Source organism: Salmo salar, chromosome ssa11, assembly GCF_905237065.1.
Source record: "Salmo salar chromosome ssa11, Ssal_v3.1, whole genome shotgun sequence".
NCBI lineage: Eukaryota > Metazoa > Chordata > Actinopteri > Salmoniformes > Salmonidae > Salmo > Salmo salar.
The window spans coordinates 34,856,397-34,871,760 of NC_059452.1; the positions used below are offsets into that span (position 1 = coordinate 34,856,397).

At 41.9% G+C, this 15,364-nt stretch overlaps 1 protein-coding gene across 4 annotated transcripts; it reads left to right on the forward strand.

The window, feature by feature from the left end:
- The first annotated feature begins 63 nt into the window (after window positions 1–63).
- Window positions 64–11,742, forward strand: prc1b (protein regulator of cytokinesis 1b). 4 transcript variants are annotated; one of them, XM_014127571.2, is made up of 14 exons: window positions 68–253; window positions 790–922; window positions 1,254–1,376; window positions 1,853–2,086; window positions 2,574–2,744; window positions 3,103–3,252; window positions 3,708–3,855; window positions 4,085–4,221; window positions 6,084–6,179; window positions 6,367–6,513; window positions 6,780–6,890; window positions 7,143–7,256; window positions 10,253–10,441; window positions 11,231–11,742. In XM_014127571.2, exons 1-14 carry the CDS (start codon window positions 243–245, stop codon window positions 11,300–11,302), a joined length of 1,836 nt encoding a protein of 611 aa, XP_013983046.1. In that variant the 5' UTR covers window positions 68–242; the 3' UTR covers window positions 11,303–11,742.
- Window positions 11,743–15,364: the final 3,622 nt, after the last annotated feature.

The window sequence follows — 15,364 nt, forward strand, 5'->3', positions numbered from 1 at the left end:
GGTAATAACTGTTCGTTTTCTTAAGTCCACGCCCTTGCGCATGCGCAAATGGTACCACCATGTCCAGACGATGACATAATGTTCATCCTCAACCAATGAGAAAGAAGACCGCAATTTGATGCATATTTTTAAATCGGACAGAAACGGCTTGACTTAAGACAGGCAAAGCTGAAGGACAGAGATCTGAGGATTTATGAGAAGTTTTGCTACAACACAACTGACTTAATTACTGGGACTTCACGATGAGGAAGAGGCAAGTGAATTGTATTTGTAAAAAGTATTGTATTTGGCATGCAGAATTGAAATGTCAAGCTAGCTGTTAGCTAACTTAACAGCAGCAGTGTTTTGTGACTAACGTTATACCTATCTAGAAATAAAACTGCAAGATTACTGAAGATTATGAGTTTGCTAGCTAAATCAACATTTTAGCAAACGTTAGATGTCAATTTGCCAGGAATGACTAACGTTAGTCATTCACAGACTCGGCTGCGAGCACGTTAGCTTACGTTACTGTCTGTAATACCACAGATAACATTTGATTGTACTATACTGTAACGTTAACGACTGTGTGCGTCTGCAAAGCTGTATGAAGGATGGACTGCTGTGTGCTGCTATCAATTCAAAGACTGATAAATTACAATAGAAGGACGACATTGACACTAACGTTACTGCTGCAGTGCTGCCCCTTGTCGTTGCAACTTGCAGCAGTCCAGAAAAATCAAGTAACTTTAACTAGTCATGCCAGTCCAAAAATTAAACCTTTTTATATATGTCCCCGGCCCATTCCAGTGAGGTGCTCGCAGCGGAGTCTGTGGCTTGCCTGAATAAAGCTCTCTGCCACCTGAAGGACATCTGGGAAGAGATAGGAATACCAGAAGACCAGAGACTACAGAGAACCAATGTGGTCAAGAATCACATCAAGGTGAGTCAGAACAAATTGACACTCAAGCATAGAGTGTAATTATTCTCCAAGAAACAACATTATCAAAGCCGTAACACCTGTCTGTGCACCTGCTGTAGCTAGTTAACTAGCTAGCTCTGCACCAGGGCCTTAGTGCAGCTCGACGCCCTGGTCAGTAGCTAGTACAGTAGCTAGCTAACCTACTTTTGAGGGGTGTGTTGCTAGGGCGTATGCGTGACGTAGCCTATCTATTTAGTCTGCTAAATGTGAGATTTCTATATGTAGCTAATTCACAAGTATGTATTCCTTCCTATATGTGGACTGACTAGTCATTTCTGCACATCTCTCACAGGGTTTGTTAGACATGATGATAACAGAGGAGGAGTCTCTTAGGACCAGACTGTTGAGCAGCATCGAAGCTTGTCGCAAACAACTGGATACGCTGTGCTTGGAACTGCAGCTACCCCCATTTGAGGTAAGCATCCTAACAGTTTCTAACAAGGTCTGCAAAGTTTTACTAGTATGCAAATGACATAACGCATAGAAATATAATGACTGGTGGATAGGGATTCAAATCGATGTCCCACTCAAATTGCCATGGTCTGATTGGCTTTGTCCTTTCTAGTAATTATATTTCTAGGATAAAGGCTTACTATTATGATTTATGGACTTATTGCTGTCCATTTCTTGAAGATGAGTGGATGGAGAAAAAAAAAGGGCTATTATGGAAAAGAAGGGAATGAGGCCATTCCAGACTGTTTAGATAAGTCCATTTTTGAATTTGAAGATTTCTTTGGATAAATATTCTGCCTGGGTCTTAACCCCAACCCTGGTGCCTTCCCTGGGTACAGATCTGGGATCAGTTTCTCCTCCTCAATCCTCACCTTAACCATTAGTGGGGGAAATGCAGTGTCTACGGGCAACTTCACCCAATACCTTTTCTCTCACCAGGAGGAGCGGAGCGTCACCGTACTGCAGCAGGAGAAGGAGATCCGGACCCAGGTGGAGGTGTTGGTGAAGGAGCGGACCCAGAGGATGCAGCAGCTCAAGGCCTTGACGGAGCGCGACCAGGACCTGTGTGACACTCTGTGTTCGGACCCCTATGCCCTCGACCCTAACGCCGTGCCCTCCCTGGAGCAGCTGGACGGCTTCCGCCAGCGCATTGCCAGCCAGACCACAGAGAAGGTGGATAGGGATTTGTAATAAAAGCAGACCCTGGATTCACATACCAGTAGTATTTGTAAAAAAATATATAATGTAGCTGCACTTGATTGCGCTTACCTGGCGCAACGGAACTAATGGAATAGTCCCAAAGGCGCAAACCCCATGTGATACATCATGCAGGCTCAATCAAATACTCAAAGGAATTGAAAGAATACATGTTATTTGAACGTAGATGTGAATGATGGTCCATACTTCAATCCTGCTCCTGGAGAGCTGCTGCTTGTTCTGCCATTTTGGTTTAGCCCGGCACTTATTTGCTGATTCAACTACTCTCCGTCTTTAATCTAGAGTCATGATTAATTGAATTGGTTCTAGTAAAGCCAAAAAAGTTTGGCCATTGATTCTGCACCTCACCTAAAGAAAATAATATTGGGGGGAAAACACTGATGTAAACTAATATACACATTTGAGGAGATCCCTAACGGCGTGTCTCTCTGTCTGTGGCCAGGAGCGGCGGCACGCTGAATTTGTGGGCATCAAGAGGCAGATCATCCTGTGCATGGACGACCTGGACCAGCTGCCAGAGACCAGCTTCGAGAAGGACGTCGTCTGCGAGGACCAGGAGGCCTTCTGCCTGTCCAAAGACAACATCGCCTCACTCAAACTCCTCCTCGGCCAAGTGAGAATGGAACTAATCCAATATGTTATAGATCATAGTGAATGTTTTAGTTTGAGCGATACTTTGCAATGTCTGTGCAGAATGAACAAAGTTGATCTGCTCACCACCACAATACAGTAGAAAACCAGTCGACCTACACGCATTCCATTTCTACATTACTGTATCAGTTCATTATCACTTCACTATAGATCATGTAAATATCTTCATTTGCATTTTGTTGCTAATATCTGTCATTGGCCGTATTCCAGGTCTTTATTGCAGTCGCGCCCCATGTAAAGACAATACAGACTTCCTGGAACGTTTCTATTTCCATAGTGCTCCTTTACTGACCGTCCCGTGTCTATGTTGTTCTGTCTAGCTAGAGGAGAGGAAGGCAGAGAACCAGGCGGTGTGTGAGGCTCACAGGGAGAAGATCCAGGAGCTGTGGGACAGACTGCAGGTGCCCCAGGAGGAGAGGGAGCTCTTCTCAGAACACATGGTCGCCTCCAAGAAGAAGAACCTGGATGCTGTCAGTGAACACTCTTAGCTTATGTCCCAAATGGCACCCTAATCCCTTTCTAGTGCTAGTGCACTTATTTTGACCAAAGCCCAATGAGCAAATGTTGACCATGCCCCTTACTTTCCTAAATATTTTGAAATGACTGTTTTTATTTATTTATTGAAAGATGAGCTTGAAATGGGCTTGGTCTAATTGACTCAACAACTTAAAACGCATATCTAAGTTTAGCTTTCTTAATGAACCAGAAAGTCAATAGTTGTTTATGGTGTTTAAAAAAAATTAAACGTTATCTAATTGATCCTGCTTTGTAGTATGTATAGCCCTCTGGTTTGTACCCTGGCTAGTCACCATTGTCTCCAGTAGTCTACATGCATTCTAAAGCTGTTTCTAAACAAGGTCTGTCTATTAATCAAGAAAATGTTAGAATCAAAGAACCAAATTGTTCTCTCTTTTTCACACCTCAGTTAGAGGCAGAGGGCAGGCGACTGATGGAGCTCAAACGACTGAACATGCGAAACGTTACTGAAGCCATCCGCTCAGAGATCGCAGGGCTCTGGGAGAAATGCTTCTTCAGCAGTGATCAGCAACAGGCCTTTGTGCCCTATTTTAGCAGTAAGTTGGGTTTTAGGGTTTGGATTACAGGTAAAACACAAGCTTTGGTAGACCAATCAATAAATGAAGACTCAGAAGTCTTTCTTGTGAACAATGTGTTTTATGATTGTTAACTTATTAATCACATATCTATGCATTTAGTTTTCCCTTTTGAAAATGCAATTTTTTTTCTCAATGTGACTTCCTGATTTTAATAATGCATTTAATTATTTGTTTTTCCCTCCTTCAGATGATTTTACAGAGGAGCTGTTGGGGCTGCACGAAGCTGAGATCCTGAGGCTGAAGCAGCACTATGAAGAACACAAGGAGCTGTTTGAGGGGGTTCACAGCTGGGAGGAGAGCTGGAGACTCTTCCTGGAACTAGAGGTTAGCAGTGGAGAAGCACCGTGGAAACATTTTAGTCATTTAGCAGATGCTCTTATCCAGAGCGACTTGCAGTTAGTGCAGTCATCTTAAAATAGCTAGGTGAGACATATCACACATATCACAGTTGTAGTTCGTACATTTTTGTCAATAAAGACGTTATCATCAAAGTTGGTGCTAGTAGGAAAAGACAAGTGCAATCATCTTTTTTAATTTGTTTTATGGGCTTTAAAGGAATAGTTCACTTTAAGAAAACGTTTATTGCTTATTTTTGAATTACCTAGGCTGTTTCATCCAAACAATTTTTTTGAGGTGCCTTACTGCTATTAGCCCATACAAATAACCCTCACAATCTGAAGGTGTGTTGGGTCATTGTCCTGTTGAAAAACAAATGATATTCCTACTAAAGCGTAAACCAGATGGGATGGCGTATCGCTGCAGAATGCTGTGGTAGCCATGATGTTTAAGTGTGCCTTGAATTCTAAATGAATTACTGACAACGTCACCAGTAAAGCACCATCACACCACCTCCTCCATGCTTCACGGTGGGAACCACACATGCGGAGATCAACCGTTCACCTGCTCTGCATCCCACAAAGACACGGCGGTTGGAACCAAAAATCTTACATTTGGACTCATCAGACCAAAAGACCGGTGGAAATCTGTCCAATGTCCATTGCTCGTGTTTCTTGGCCCAAGCAAGTCTCTTCTTATTATTGGTGTCCTTTAGTAGTGGTTTCTTTGCAGCAATTTGACCATGAAGGCCTGATTCACGCAGTCTCCTGTGAACAGTTGATGTTGAGATGTCTGTTACTTGAACCCTGTGAAGCATTTATTTGGGCTGCAATCTGAGGTGCAGTTAACTCTAATGAACTTAGCTCTGGGTCTTCCTTTCCTGTGGAAGTCCTCATTAGAGCCAGTTTCAATATAGCGCTTGATGGTTGTTGCGACAGCATTTGAAGAAACTTTAAAAGTTCTTGAAATTTTCCGCATTGACTGACCTTCATGTCTTAAAGTAATGATGGACTGTCGTCACAACACAACTGATTGGCTCAAACTCATGAACTTTTAACAAGGCACACCTGTTAATTGAAATGCATTCCAGGTGACTACCTCAAGAAGCTGGTTGAGAGAATGCCAAGAGTGTGCAAAGCTGTCATCAAGGCAAAGGGTGGCTACTTTGAAGAATCTCAAATATAAAATACATTTGTTTTAACACTTTTTTTTTTGTGTGTGTTACTACATGATTCCATGTGTTATTTCATAGTTTTGATAGCTTCAATACTATTCTACAATGTAGAAAATAGTAAAAATAAAAAAAGAATGAGTAGGTGTGTCCAAACTTTTGACTGGTACTCGACTTCCATTAAAATGTCAACCGGTACCGAGGGACATTCAAACGAGTCTTCTGTGAGGCCTGTGGGTGTCCTAGAGCAAAACAACCGACGTACTTGTTTTTGAGAATCTCACCTTTACACAGGGGTATTAGTGTGTAGCCCAAACTGTTCGGACAGTATAGACAGAAGTTGGCAGATCGTCTGTACCGACTTCAGACGAGTCCCAAGACGCTTGTGGGGGTCGTGGAGCAAAATGTTCCAAAGAGGGGTCATGATAGTTTCTAGGCCAAACCGTTTGGATGCTACAGACGATTTTGTGCAAAGACCAATTTTCGGTATGTCTCATGGTCTGACAAACACCGCTCTGTCACTTTTCACCCCAAATGCGGATGCAGTAGATTGAGACACATCCAATGCGGACACATCTAGCTTAAATTGACCAACACATTTTTTTTTTGATTTCCAAGGAGGCGCAGACATCGACCTTGGGAGGTTTTAACCCTTGGCATGACCTTTTTATCCCCACAGGAAAAAGCCACAGACCCCTCCAGGTTCACCAACAGAGGAGGGAATCTGCTCAAAGAGGAGAAACAGAAAGCAGAGCTCCACAAAAGCCTGCCCAAGGTAAATCCTTTTGAAAAAGACAGGAGTCTGTATTATTCCCTTGTTAGGGGGGTAGCTACTGTACATACAAACATGACAAGGCTCTGAGTTTTTTTTTTTTTTACCAGCTGTACATAATGCTATATAAACACATACTCTACTGTAAAACACTTGGCTATATCCCTATATGTTTGTTTTGTTTGTCCAGCTTGAGAAGAAGCTGAAGGCTCAGATTGATGCGTGGGAGCAGGATCAGGCCAGGGAGTTCCTGGTGAATGGACAGAAGTTCCTGCAGTTTGTAGAGGAGCAGTGGGAGCTGCACCACATCAAGAAAGAGAATGAGAAACTGGAGAGGGTAAAGACATGTCTACTCATTTGAGGGCAGAATCCTAACTTGAGAGATACAGTATTGGTCCTCTTACCTGGACCCAGATCAAACCTAGTCCTGGACTAAGAAGCATGACCAAAGCAGTGTTTTCCAGTCCAGGATTAGGTTTCATTTGGATCTGGGAAACCGGACCTATCATCATTTGTTACACACTTGTCTCAAGTTAGGGTTAGGTCTGTGCAGCTGAAAGCTTACTTTGTTACAATACTTTGATCTATATTTTATTGTAACAGCAACTGAAAAAGAGCAAGCAGATTGAGGTGGATATGCTGTATGGGACAGCTGTCCGGACGCCTACCAAAAGGAGATTCCTTGGCACAACTACCCCCAGCAAAACACGAAAGGTACCACTCCAGTAACTTTGCTGCTGCTCTTTCTAGCCTTCATACTCATGGAACAATTGCGTGCCCCAATCTTAGCCTGGGTATCCAGTCTGTTTCTGGACTGCCTACGTTTTTATGACAAAGGTGGCTAAAGCAGAAACAAGACTGGACACCCAGGCTAACACAATCACTGGCTTGTGTTTTAATGAGTTGCGCATTAATAACGTGAGCTTTTGGCATCACTAACTAACTCTCTGTCTGTGTTTTCTCCAGTTCAATGGCACCACCTCCAGCCTCTCTAGTGCCAACTCTAACAGCACCGTGCGCTCAGCCTATGGCGGAACTGTCTGCCACTCACCCTCCCGCCCCGCTCTGTCAGTCAACAAGGTCAATGCAGCATGTTTGCACAACAACTAACTACACTGAAAAAATATATATAAATGCAACAATTTCAAAGATTTTACAGAGTTACAGTTCACATGAGGAAATCAGTCAATTGAAATAAATAAATTAGGCAGTAGTCTATGGATTTCGCATGACTGGCAATACAGATATGCATCTGTTGGTCACAGACACCCTAGAAAAACTGTCAGTATCAGGTGTGACCACCATTTGCCTCATGCAATGCGACACATTTCTTTCGCATAGAGTTGATCAGGCTGTTGATTGTGGAATGTTGTCCCACTCCACTTCAATGGCTGTGTGAAGTTTCTGGATATTGGCGGGAGCTGGAACACGCTGTTGTACACGTCCATCCAGAGCATCCCAAACATGCTCAATGGGTGACATGTCTGGTAAGTATGCAGTCCATGGAAGAACTGGGACATTTTCAGCTTTCAGGAATTGTGTACCGATTCATGCAACATTATCTAGCTGAATGGCATGACAATCGTCACGGTATCTCTGCATTCAAATTGCCATTGATAAAATGCAATTGTGTTCGTTGTCTGTAGCTTATGCCTGCCATAACCCCACCTCCACCATGGGGCACTCTGATCACAACATTGACATCAGCAATCTGCTCGCCCACAAAGCGAATAAACACACACTGCCTGCCATCTGCCCGGTACAGTTGAAACCGGGATTCATCCGTGAAGAGCACACTTCTCCAACGTGCCAGTGGCCATAGAAGGTGAGCATTTGTCCAATGAAGTCAGTTTCGATGCAGAACTGCAGTCCGGTCAAGACCCTAATGAAAAATCTGGATGTGGAGGTCCTGGGCTGGCGTGGTTACACATGGTCTGCGGTTGTGAGGCCAGTTGGACATATTGCCAAATTCTCTAAAACGACATTGGAGGTAGCTTATGGTAGAGAAATTAACATTCAATTCTCTGGCAACAGCTCTGGTGGACATTCCTGCAGTCAGCGCGCCAAATGCACGCTCCCTCAACATGAGACATCTGTGGCATTGTGTTGTGTGACAGTTTTTTTTTTTTTAGAGAAATAAGCTTTTTGTGCATATGGACAATTTATTTGATCTTTTATTTCAGCTCATGAAACATGGGACCAACACTTTAAAAGTTGCGTTTATACAGTGAGGGCAAAAAAGTATTTGATCCCCTGCTGATTTTGTACGTTTGCCCACTGACAAAGAAATGATCAGTCTATAATTTTAATGGTAGGTTTATTTGAACAGTGAGAGACAGAATAACAAAAATCCAGAAAAACGCATGTCAAAAATGTTATAAATTGATTTGCATTTTAATGAGGGAAATATGTATTTGACCCCCTCTCAATCAGAAAGATTTCTGGCTCCCAGGTGTCTTTTATACAGGTAACGAGCTGAGATTAGGAGCACACTCTTAAAGGGAGTGCTCCTAATCTCAGCTTGTTACCTGTATAAAAGACACCTGTCCACAGAAGCAATCAATCAGATTCCAAACTCCCCACCATGGCCAAGACCAAAGAGCTCTCCAAGGATGTCAGGGACAAGATTGTAGACCTACACAAGGCTGGAATGGGCTACAAGACCATCGCCAAGCAGATTGGTGAGAAGGTGACAACAGTCGGTGCGATTTATTCGCAAATGGAAGAAACACAAAAGAACTGTCAATCTCTCTCGGCCTGGGGCTCCATGCAAGATCTCACCTCGTGGAGTTGCAATGAGCATGAGAACGGTGAGGAATCAGCCCAGAACTATACGGGAGGATCTTGTCAATGATCTCAAGGCAGCTGGGACCATAGTCATCAAGAAAACAATTGGTAACACACTACGCTGTGAAGAACTGAAATCCTGCAGCGCCCGCAAGGTCCCCCTGCTCTAGAAAGCACATATACATGTCCGTCTGAAGTTTGCCAATGTACATCTGAATGATTCAGAGGACAACTGGGTGAAAGTGTTGTGGTCAGATGAGACCAAAATGGAGCTCTTTGGCATCAACTCAACTTGCCGTGTTTGGAGGAGGAATGCTGCCTATGACCCCAAGAACAACATCCCCACAGTCAAACATGGAGGTGGAAACATTATGCTTTTCTGCTAAGGGGACAGGACAACTTCACCGCATCAAAGGGATGATGGACGGGGCCATGTACTGTCAAATCTTGGGTGAGAACCTCCTTTCCTCAGCCAGGGCATTGAAAATGGGTCGTGGATGGGTATTCCAGCATGACAATGACCCAAAACACACGGCCAAGGCAACAAAGGAGTGGCTCAAGAAGAAGAACATTAAGGTCCTGTAGTGGCTTAGCCAGTCTCCAGACCTTAATCCCATAGAAAATCTGTGGAGGGAGCTGAAGGTTCGAGTTGCCAAACGTTAGCCTCAAAACCTTAATGACTTGGAGAAGATCTGCAAAGAGGAGTGGGACAAAATCATCCCTGAGATGTGTGCAAACCTGGTGGCCAACTACAAGAAACGTCTGACCTCTGTGATTGCCAACAAGGGTTTTGCCACCAAGTACTAAGTCATGGTTTGCAGAGGGGTCAAATACTTATTTCCCTCATTAAAATGCAAATCAATTTATAACATTTTTGACATGCGTTTTTCTGGAATTTTTTGTTATTCTGTCTCTCACTGTTCAAATAAACCTACCATTAAAATTATAGACTGATCATTTCTTTGTCAGTGGGCAAACGTCCAAAATCAGCAGGGGATCAAATACTTTTTTCCCCTCACTGTATTTTTGTTCAGTATACTTAGACGCTATTGAATTACTTTTCTCAATTTAGACCAGTCATTTGGTATGGGTAACATGCTAATTTTTGGCCAAACCCTGACATTCACTCAAAGCGAACGATCTGTTGCGTTTTCTGTTCCCAAGCTTGGAATACAAACTGATGCTCTGTTTCACCATTGTTGAAGTGATGGGGAAATGGAATATATCAATTCGGATTTCAGGCTTCTTTTTCTCCTCATCCATCTTTTCTCTGTGTTCTCCCCATCCAGGTCCCATCGGTACGGACCCCGGGTCGCAGTAAGCCCCCTCTTGCGGGACTGCAGGAGCGCAACAAGGAGAACATGGGCCAGGTGACCGGACTTGGAGTCCCTCTTCAGAGCGGTGGGTTTAAAACCCTGGCTAGACCACAGCGTAACTTCAGCATTAACTCTGTCGCCAGCACTTATTCCGAGTTTGCGGTAATATGTGTTTTTTCTGTGTCTTATTTTCCACATTTTACTGATTCTATGCAGCAACACACGGTCTCGCCATGAGGGGGGGTTTGAGTGGAGAATTGTGGCTAATTGATAAATGTATTCTGATTTTAGACGGGCTTAATCAACACAGTAATTGAATCGGTTCAATCAAGGTTTGTTTGAATGTGTGAATTGCCTAAACTAAAACCATATACATCAAATAATTATTCCTGTATCCAAATGTATGCATGTCATTAACCACTAAGATACATTTTTAAAATGCTTCATCCCTGATTATGTTCCCGGCTAACAGTAGTGTACCCTTGTTAGTGTGTCCTTCTAAACCCTCTGAGGGCTCTCAGGCTAGGCTGTGTGTTGCTATTTACTGATGTAACCTTTTTTACAACCACACTCCTAATACCCTTTCTTCAGTCTTTCTCTGGCTGTCACTGTGGTTGTTTCTGCCTTTTTGAATGAAAATGTATTTGGGAAATGTGCAATTACCAGAATTGCATATTTTCTAGATTTGTGTTTATTTACTGTGAAATGAAAACTGAGGTAGTGCCCAATGCTATTTGTCGCTACTCAATTTGTTACCACTGCACCTTGGTCATGTTCATTAGGATATGCTGTAGCAAAATATTTTGCATGAAAATAGCATTTACTAATTTAGATCCCCATTATACTCTGTTTTGTAAATATTTTGTAATGTTTTGTGCCTACTGAATACTAGCCTGTTGATGTTGGGTGGGAAGGGAATATCTATGCTTATCTCTGTACCTTTGTCCACAGCGAGACCTCTCCAAGGCCACTAACACCAAGAGCAAGCCAGACATACTGAACTCCACCATTGCTCACCATTGACCCCGACACCAGATGACGCAGTTGGTTGAATGACATCCTGTTTGTGTCCCATCAAGTCCCCACCAGCTGTCATTTTAAAGTGGATCACTATCCTTTTTAAATTTTTTATTATATATACATGTTGTGTAAACTATGTAAGTGTTCTAAATTTAAAAAAAAAACTTAAATGTCATGTTATGAAATGTATCATATTGTAGCAAACCATTTTTTTAAGCTCTAAAATAGCACGGATGACTGTTCCTTGTATGTAAGATGGAGCAGACAGTATTGCCTGCAATCTCGTGCTCCAGATGGTTTTGGTGAAAGAGGCTTGGGGGTAGCCAGTGTTCGTTCTTTCCTTTAAGCCAGGCTTTCACTATTTTATTATACTCAAAGCATACTGATCATGAATATTTTGCACATGTTTTCTATTGTATATTAAATCATTTATTTTACACTCATGAGTTATGTGCCGTCATCTTTTTTCCCCGCAACTGTTGATTTTCTATGTGTACAGTACCAGTCAAAAGTTTGGACACGCCTACTCGTTCAAGGGTTTTCCTTTATTTTTACATTGTAGAATAATAGTGAAGACATCAACTATGAAATAACACATGGAATCATGTAGTAACCAAAAAAATTGTTAAACAAATCAAAATATATTTTAGATTATTCAAAGTAGCCACCCTTTGCCTTGATGACAGATTTGTACACTCTTGGCATTCTCTCATCCAGCTTCACCGGTAATGCTTTTCCAACAGTCTTGAAGGAGTTCCCACATGCTGAGCACTTGTTTGCTGCTTTTCCTTCACCTTGCAGTCCAACTCATCCCAAACCATCTCAATTGGGTTGAGGTTGGGTGATTGGAGGCGAGGTCATCTGGGTTTGGCCGGAGTAGGCCGTCATTGTAAATAAGAATTTGTTCTTAACTGATTTGCCTAGTTAAAGACAACAAAAAAGAAATCTGATTCAGCACTCCATCACTCTCCTTCTTGGTCAAATAGCCTTTACACAGCCTGTGTTGGGTCATTGTCCTGTTGAAAAACATGATCGTCCCACTAAGCGCAAACCAGATGGGATGGCGTATTGCTGCAGAATGCTGGTTAAGTGGGCCTTGAATTCAAAATAAATCACTGACAGTGTCACCAGCCCCACACCATCACACCTCTATGCTTCACGGTGGGAACCACACATGCGGAGATCATCCGTTCACCTACTCTGCGTCTCACAAAGACGCAGCGGTTGGAACCAAAAATCTCAATTTTGGACTCCACATGTCTAATGTCCATTGCTCGTGTTTCTTGGCCCAAGCAAGTCTCTTCTTATTGGTGTCCTTTATTAATGGTTTCTTTGCAGCAATTCGACCATGAAGGCCTGATTCACGCAGTCCCCTCTGAACAGTTGATGTTGAGATGTGTCTGTTACTTGAACTCTGAAGCATTTATTTGGGCGGCAATTTCTGAGGCTAACTACTGAATTTATCCTCTGCAGCAGAGCTAGCTCTGGGTCTTCCTTTCCTGTGGTGTCCTCATGAGAGCCAGTTTCATCATAGCGCTTGATTGTCTTTGAGACTCCACTTGAAGACACTTCAAAAGTTCTTGAAATTTTCCAGATTGATTGACCTTCATGTTTTAAAGTAATGATGGGCTGTCGTTTCGCTTTGCTTATTTGAGCTGTTCTTGCCATAATATGGACTTGGTCTTTTACCAAATAGGGCTATCTTCTGTATACCAACCCTACCTTGCCAACCCTACAAGACAACTGATTGGCTCAAACGCATTAAGAAGGAAAGAAATTCCACCAACTTTTAACAAGGCACACCAGTTAATTGAAATGAAATTAAGCTGTTGTCATGTGTTGCTACCATGCTGTGTTTTCATGTGTTGCTGCCATGCTATGTTGTCGTCTTTGGTCTCTCTTCATGTAGTGTTGTGTTGTCTCTTGTCGTGATGTGTGTTTTGTCCTATATTTTTATTTAATTTAGTTATATTTTTAATCCCAGCCCCCATCCTTTTGGCAGGCCTTTTGGCAGGTCGTCACTGTAAATAAGATTTTGTTCTTAACTGACTTGCCTATTTAAATGAAGTTTTAAAAGATGAAGAAAAAAAGCTGGTTGAGAGAATGCCAATATTGTGCAAAGCTGTCATTAAGGCAAAGGGTGGCTACTTTGAAAAATCTAAATTATATTTTGATTTGTTTAACACTTTTTTGGTTACTACATGGTTCCATAGAAAAGTCCTTGAATGAGTAGGTGTGTCCAAACTTTTGACTGGTACTGTAGGTCACTATGTAGATGTACTTACAATTCAATTCCATTTCAAACATTCACTGACTTGAATGCCTGCAGTCTGTATGTTCCTCCTGGCAATTTTGAGATACAATGTCGTACACTAGATCGTATCAATCATATTTTTTTCTATCCCAAAGACCGGCAGATGGCGATATTGAGTTGTTTCATGTTATTTAAAAAAAAGAAAATCTTTAACCTCTCTAGGGTAGGGGGCAGTATTTTCACATCCGGATAAAAAACGTTCCCGAATTAATCTGGTTATTACTACTGCCCAGAAACTAGAATATGCATATAATTGTTTGATTTGGATAGAAAACACCCTAAAGTTTCTAAAACTGTTTGAATGGTGTCTGTGAGTATAACAGAACTCATATGGCAGGCCAAACCTGAGAAGATTCTGTACAGGAAGTGCCCTCTCTGACCATTTCTTGGCCTTCTACACTCTCTTTATTGAAAACAGAGGATCTCTGCTGTAACGTGACACTTTCTAAGGCTCCCATAGGCTCTCAGAAGGCGCCAGAACATTGAATGATGACTCTGCTGTCCCAGGCTGAAAAACAGTAGCGCATTTGGATAGTGGTCGATCTGAGAACAATGAGACGGTGGCACGCGTGCACGAGACGACTCCATTTTCAACTTTGAGTCTTTGAACGAAAACAGGGTTTCCCGGTAGGAATATTATCGCTATTTTACGAGAAAAATTGCTGATTTTAAACAGCGTTTAACTTGCTTCGAAGTACGGTAATGGAATATTTAGAATTTTTTTTGTCACGATACGCGTCCGCGCGTCACCGTTCGGATAGTGTCTTGAACGCAAGAACAAAACAGAGGATATTTGAACATAACTATGGATTATTTTGAACCAAAACAACATTTGTGGATGAAGTAGAAGTCCTGGGAGTGCATTCTGACGAAGAACAGCAAAGGTAATCCAATTTTTCTTATAGTAAATCTGAGTTTGTTGAGTGCCAAACTTGGTGGGTGTCAAAATAGCTAGCCTGTGATGGCGAGCTATCTACTCAGAATATTGCAAAATGTGCTTTTGCCGAAAAGCTATTTTAAAATCGGACACCGCGATTGCATAAAGGAGTTCTGTATCTATAATTCTTAAAATAATTGTTATGTTTTTTGTGAACGTATATCGTGAGTAATTTAGTAAATTCACCTGAAGTTTTCGGTATGTTTGCTAGTTCTGAACGTCACATGCTAATGTAAAAAGCTGGTTTTTGATATAAATATGAACTTGATTGAACAAAACATGCATGTATTGTATAACATAATGTCCTAGGAGTGTCATCTGATGACGATCAAAGGTTAGTGCTGCATTTAGCTGTGGTTTTGGTTTTTGTGACATTATATGCTAGCTTGAAAAATGGGTGTGTGATTATTTCTGGCTGGGTACTCTCCTGACATAATCTAATGTTTTGCTTTCGTTGTAAAGCCTTTTTGAAATCGGTCAATGTGGTTAGATTAACGAGAGTCTTGTCTTTAAAATGATGTAAAATAGTCATATGTTTGAGAAATTGAAGTAATAGCATTTCTAAGGTATTTGAATATCGCGCCACTCGATTCCACTGGCTGTTGAGTAGGTGGGACGATTTAGTGTCCAAAGGCATTGTTTGCAGCTGGCAATAAGCCTGTGGCCGGTTCGTACATGAAACATTCTCCATTCAGGCTGCAAAGGCGTCGATTTCCTCCTTAATTTGATTTAATATTGAGAAGGTTTGATTAAAAAAAAATATATATATATATATATGCGTGTTTCATGTTGTTTCATAATATTCTTTATGAAA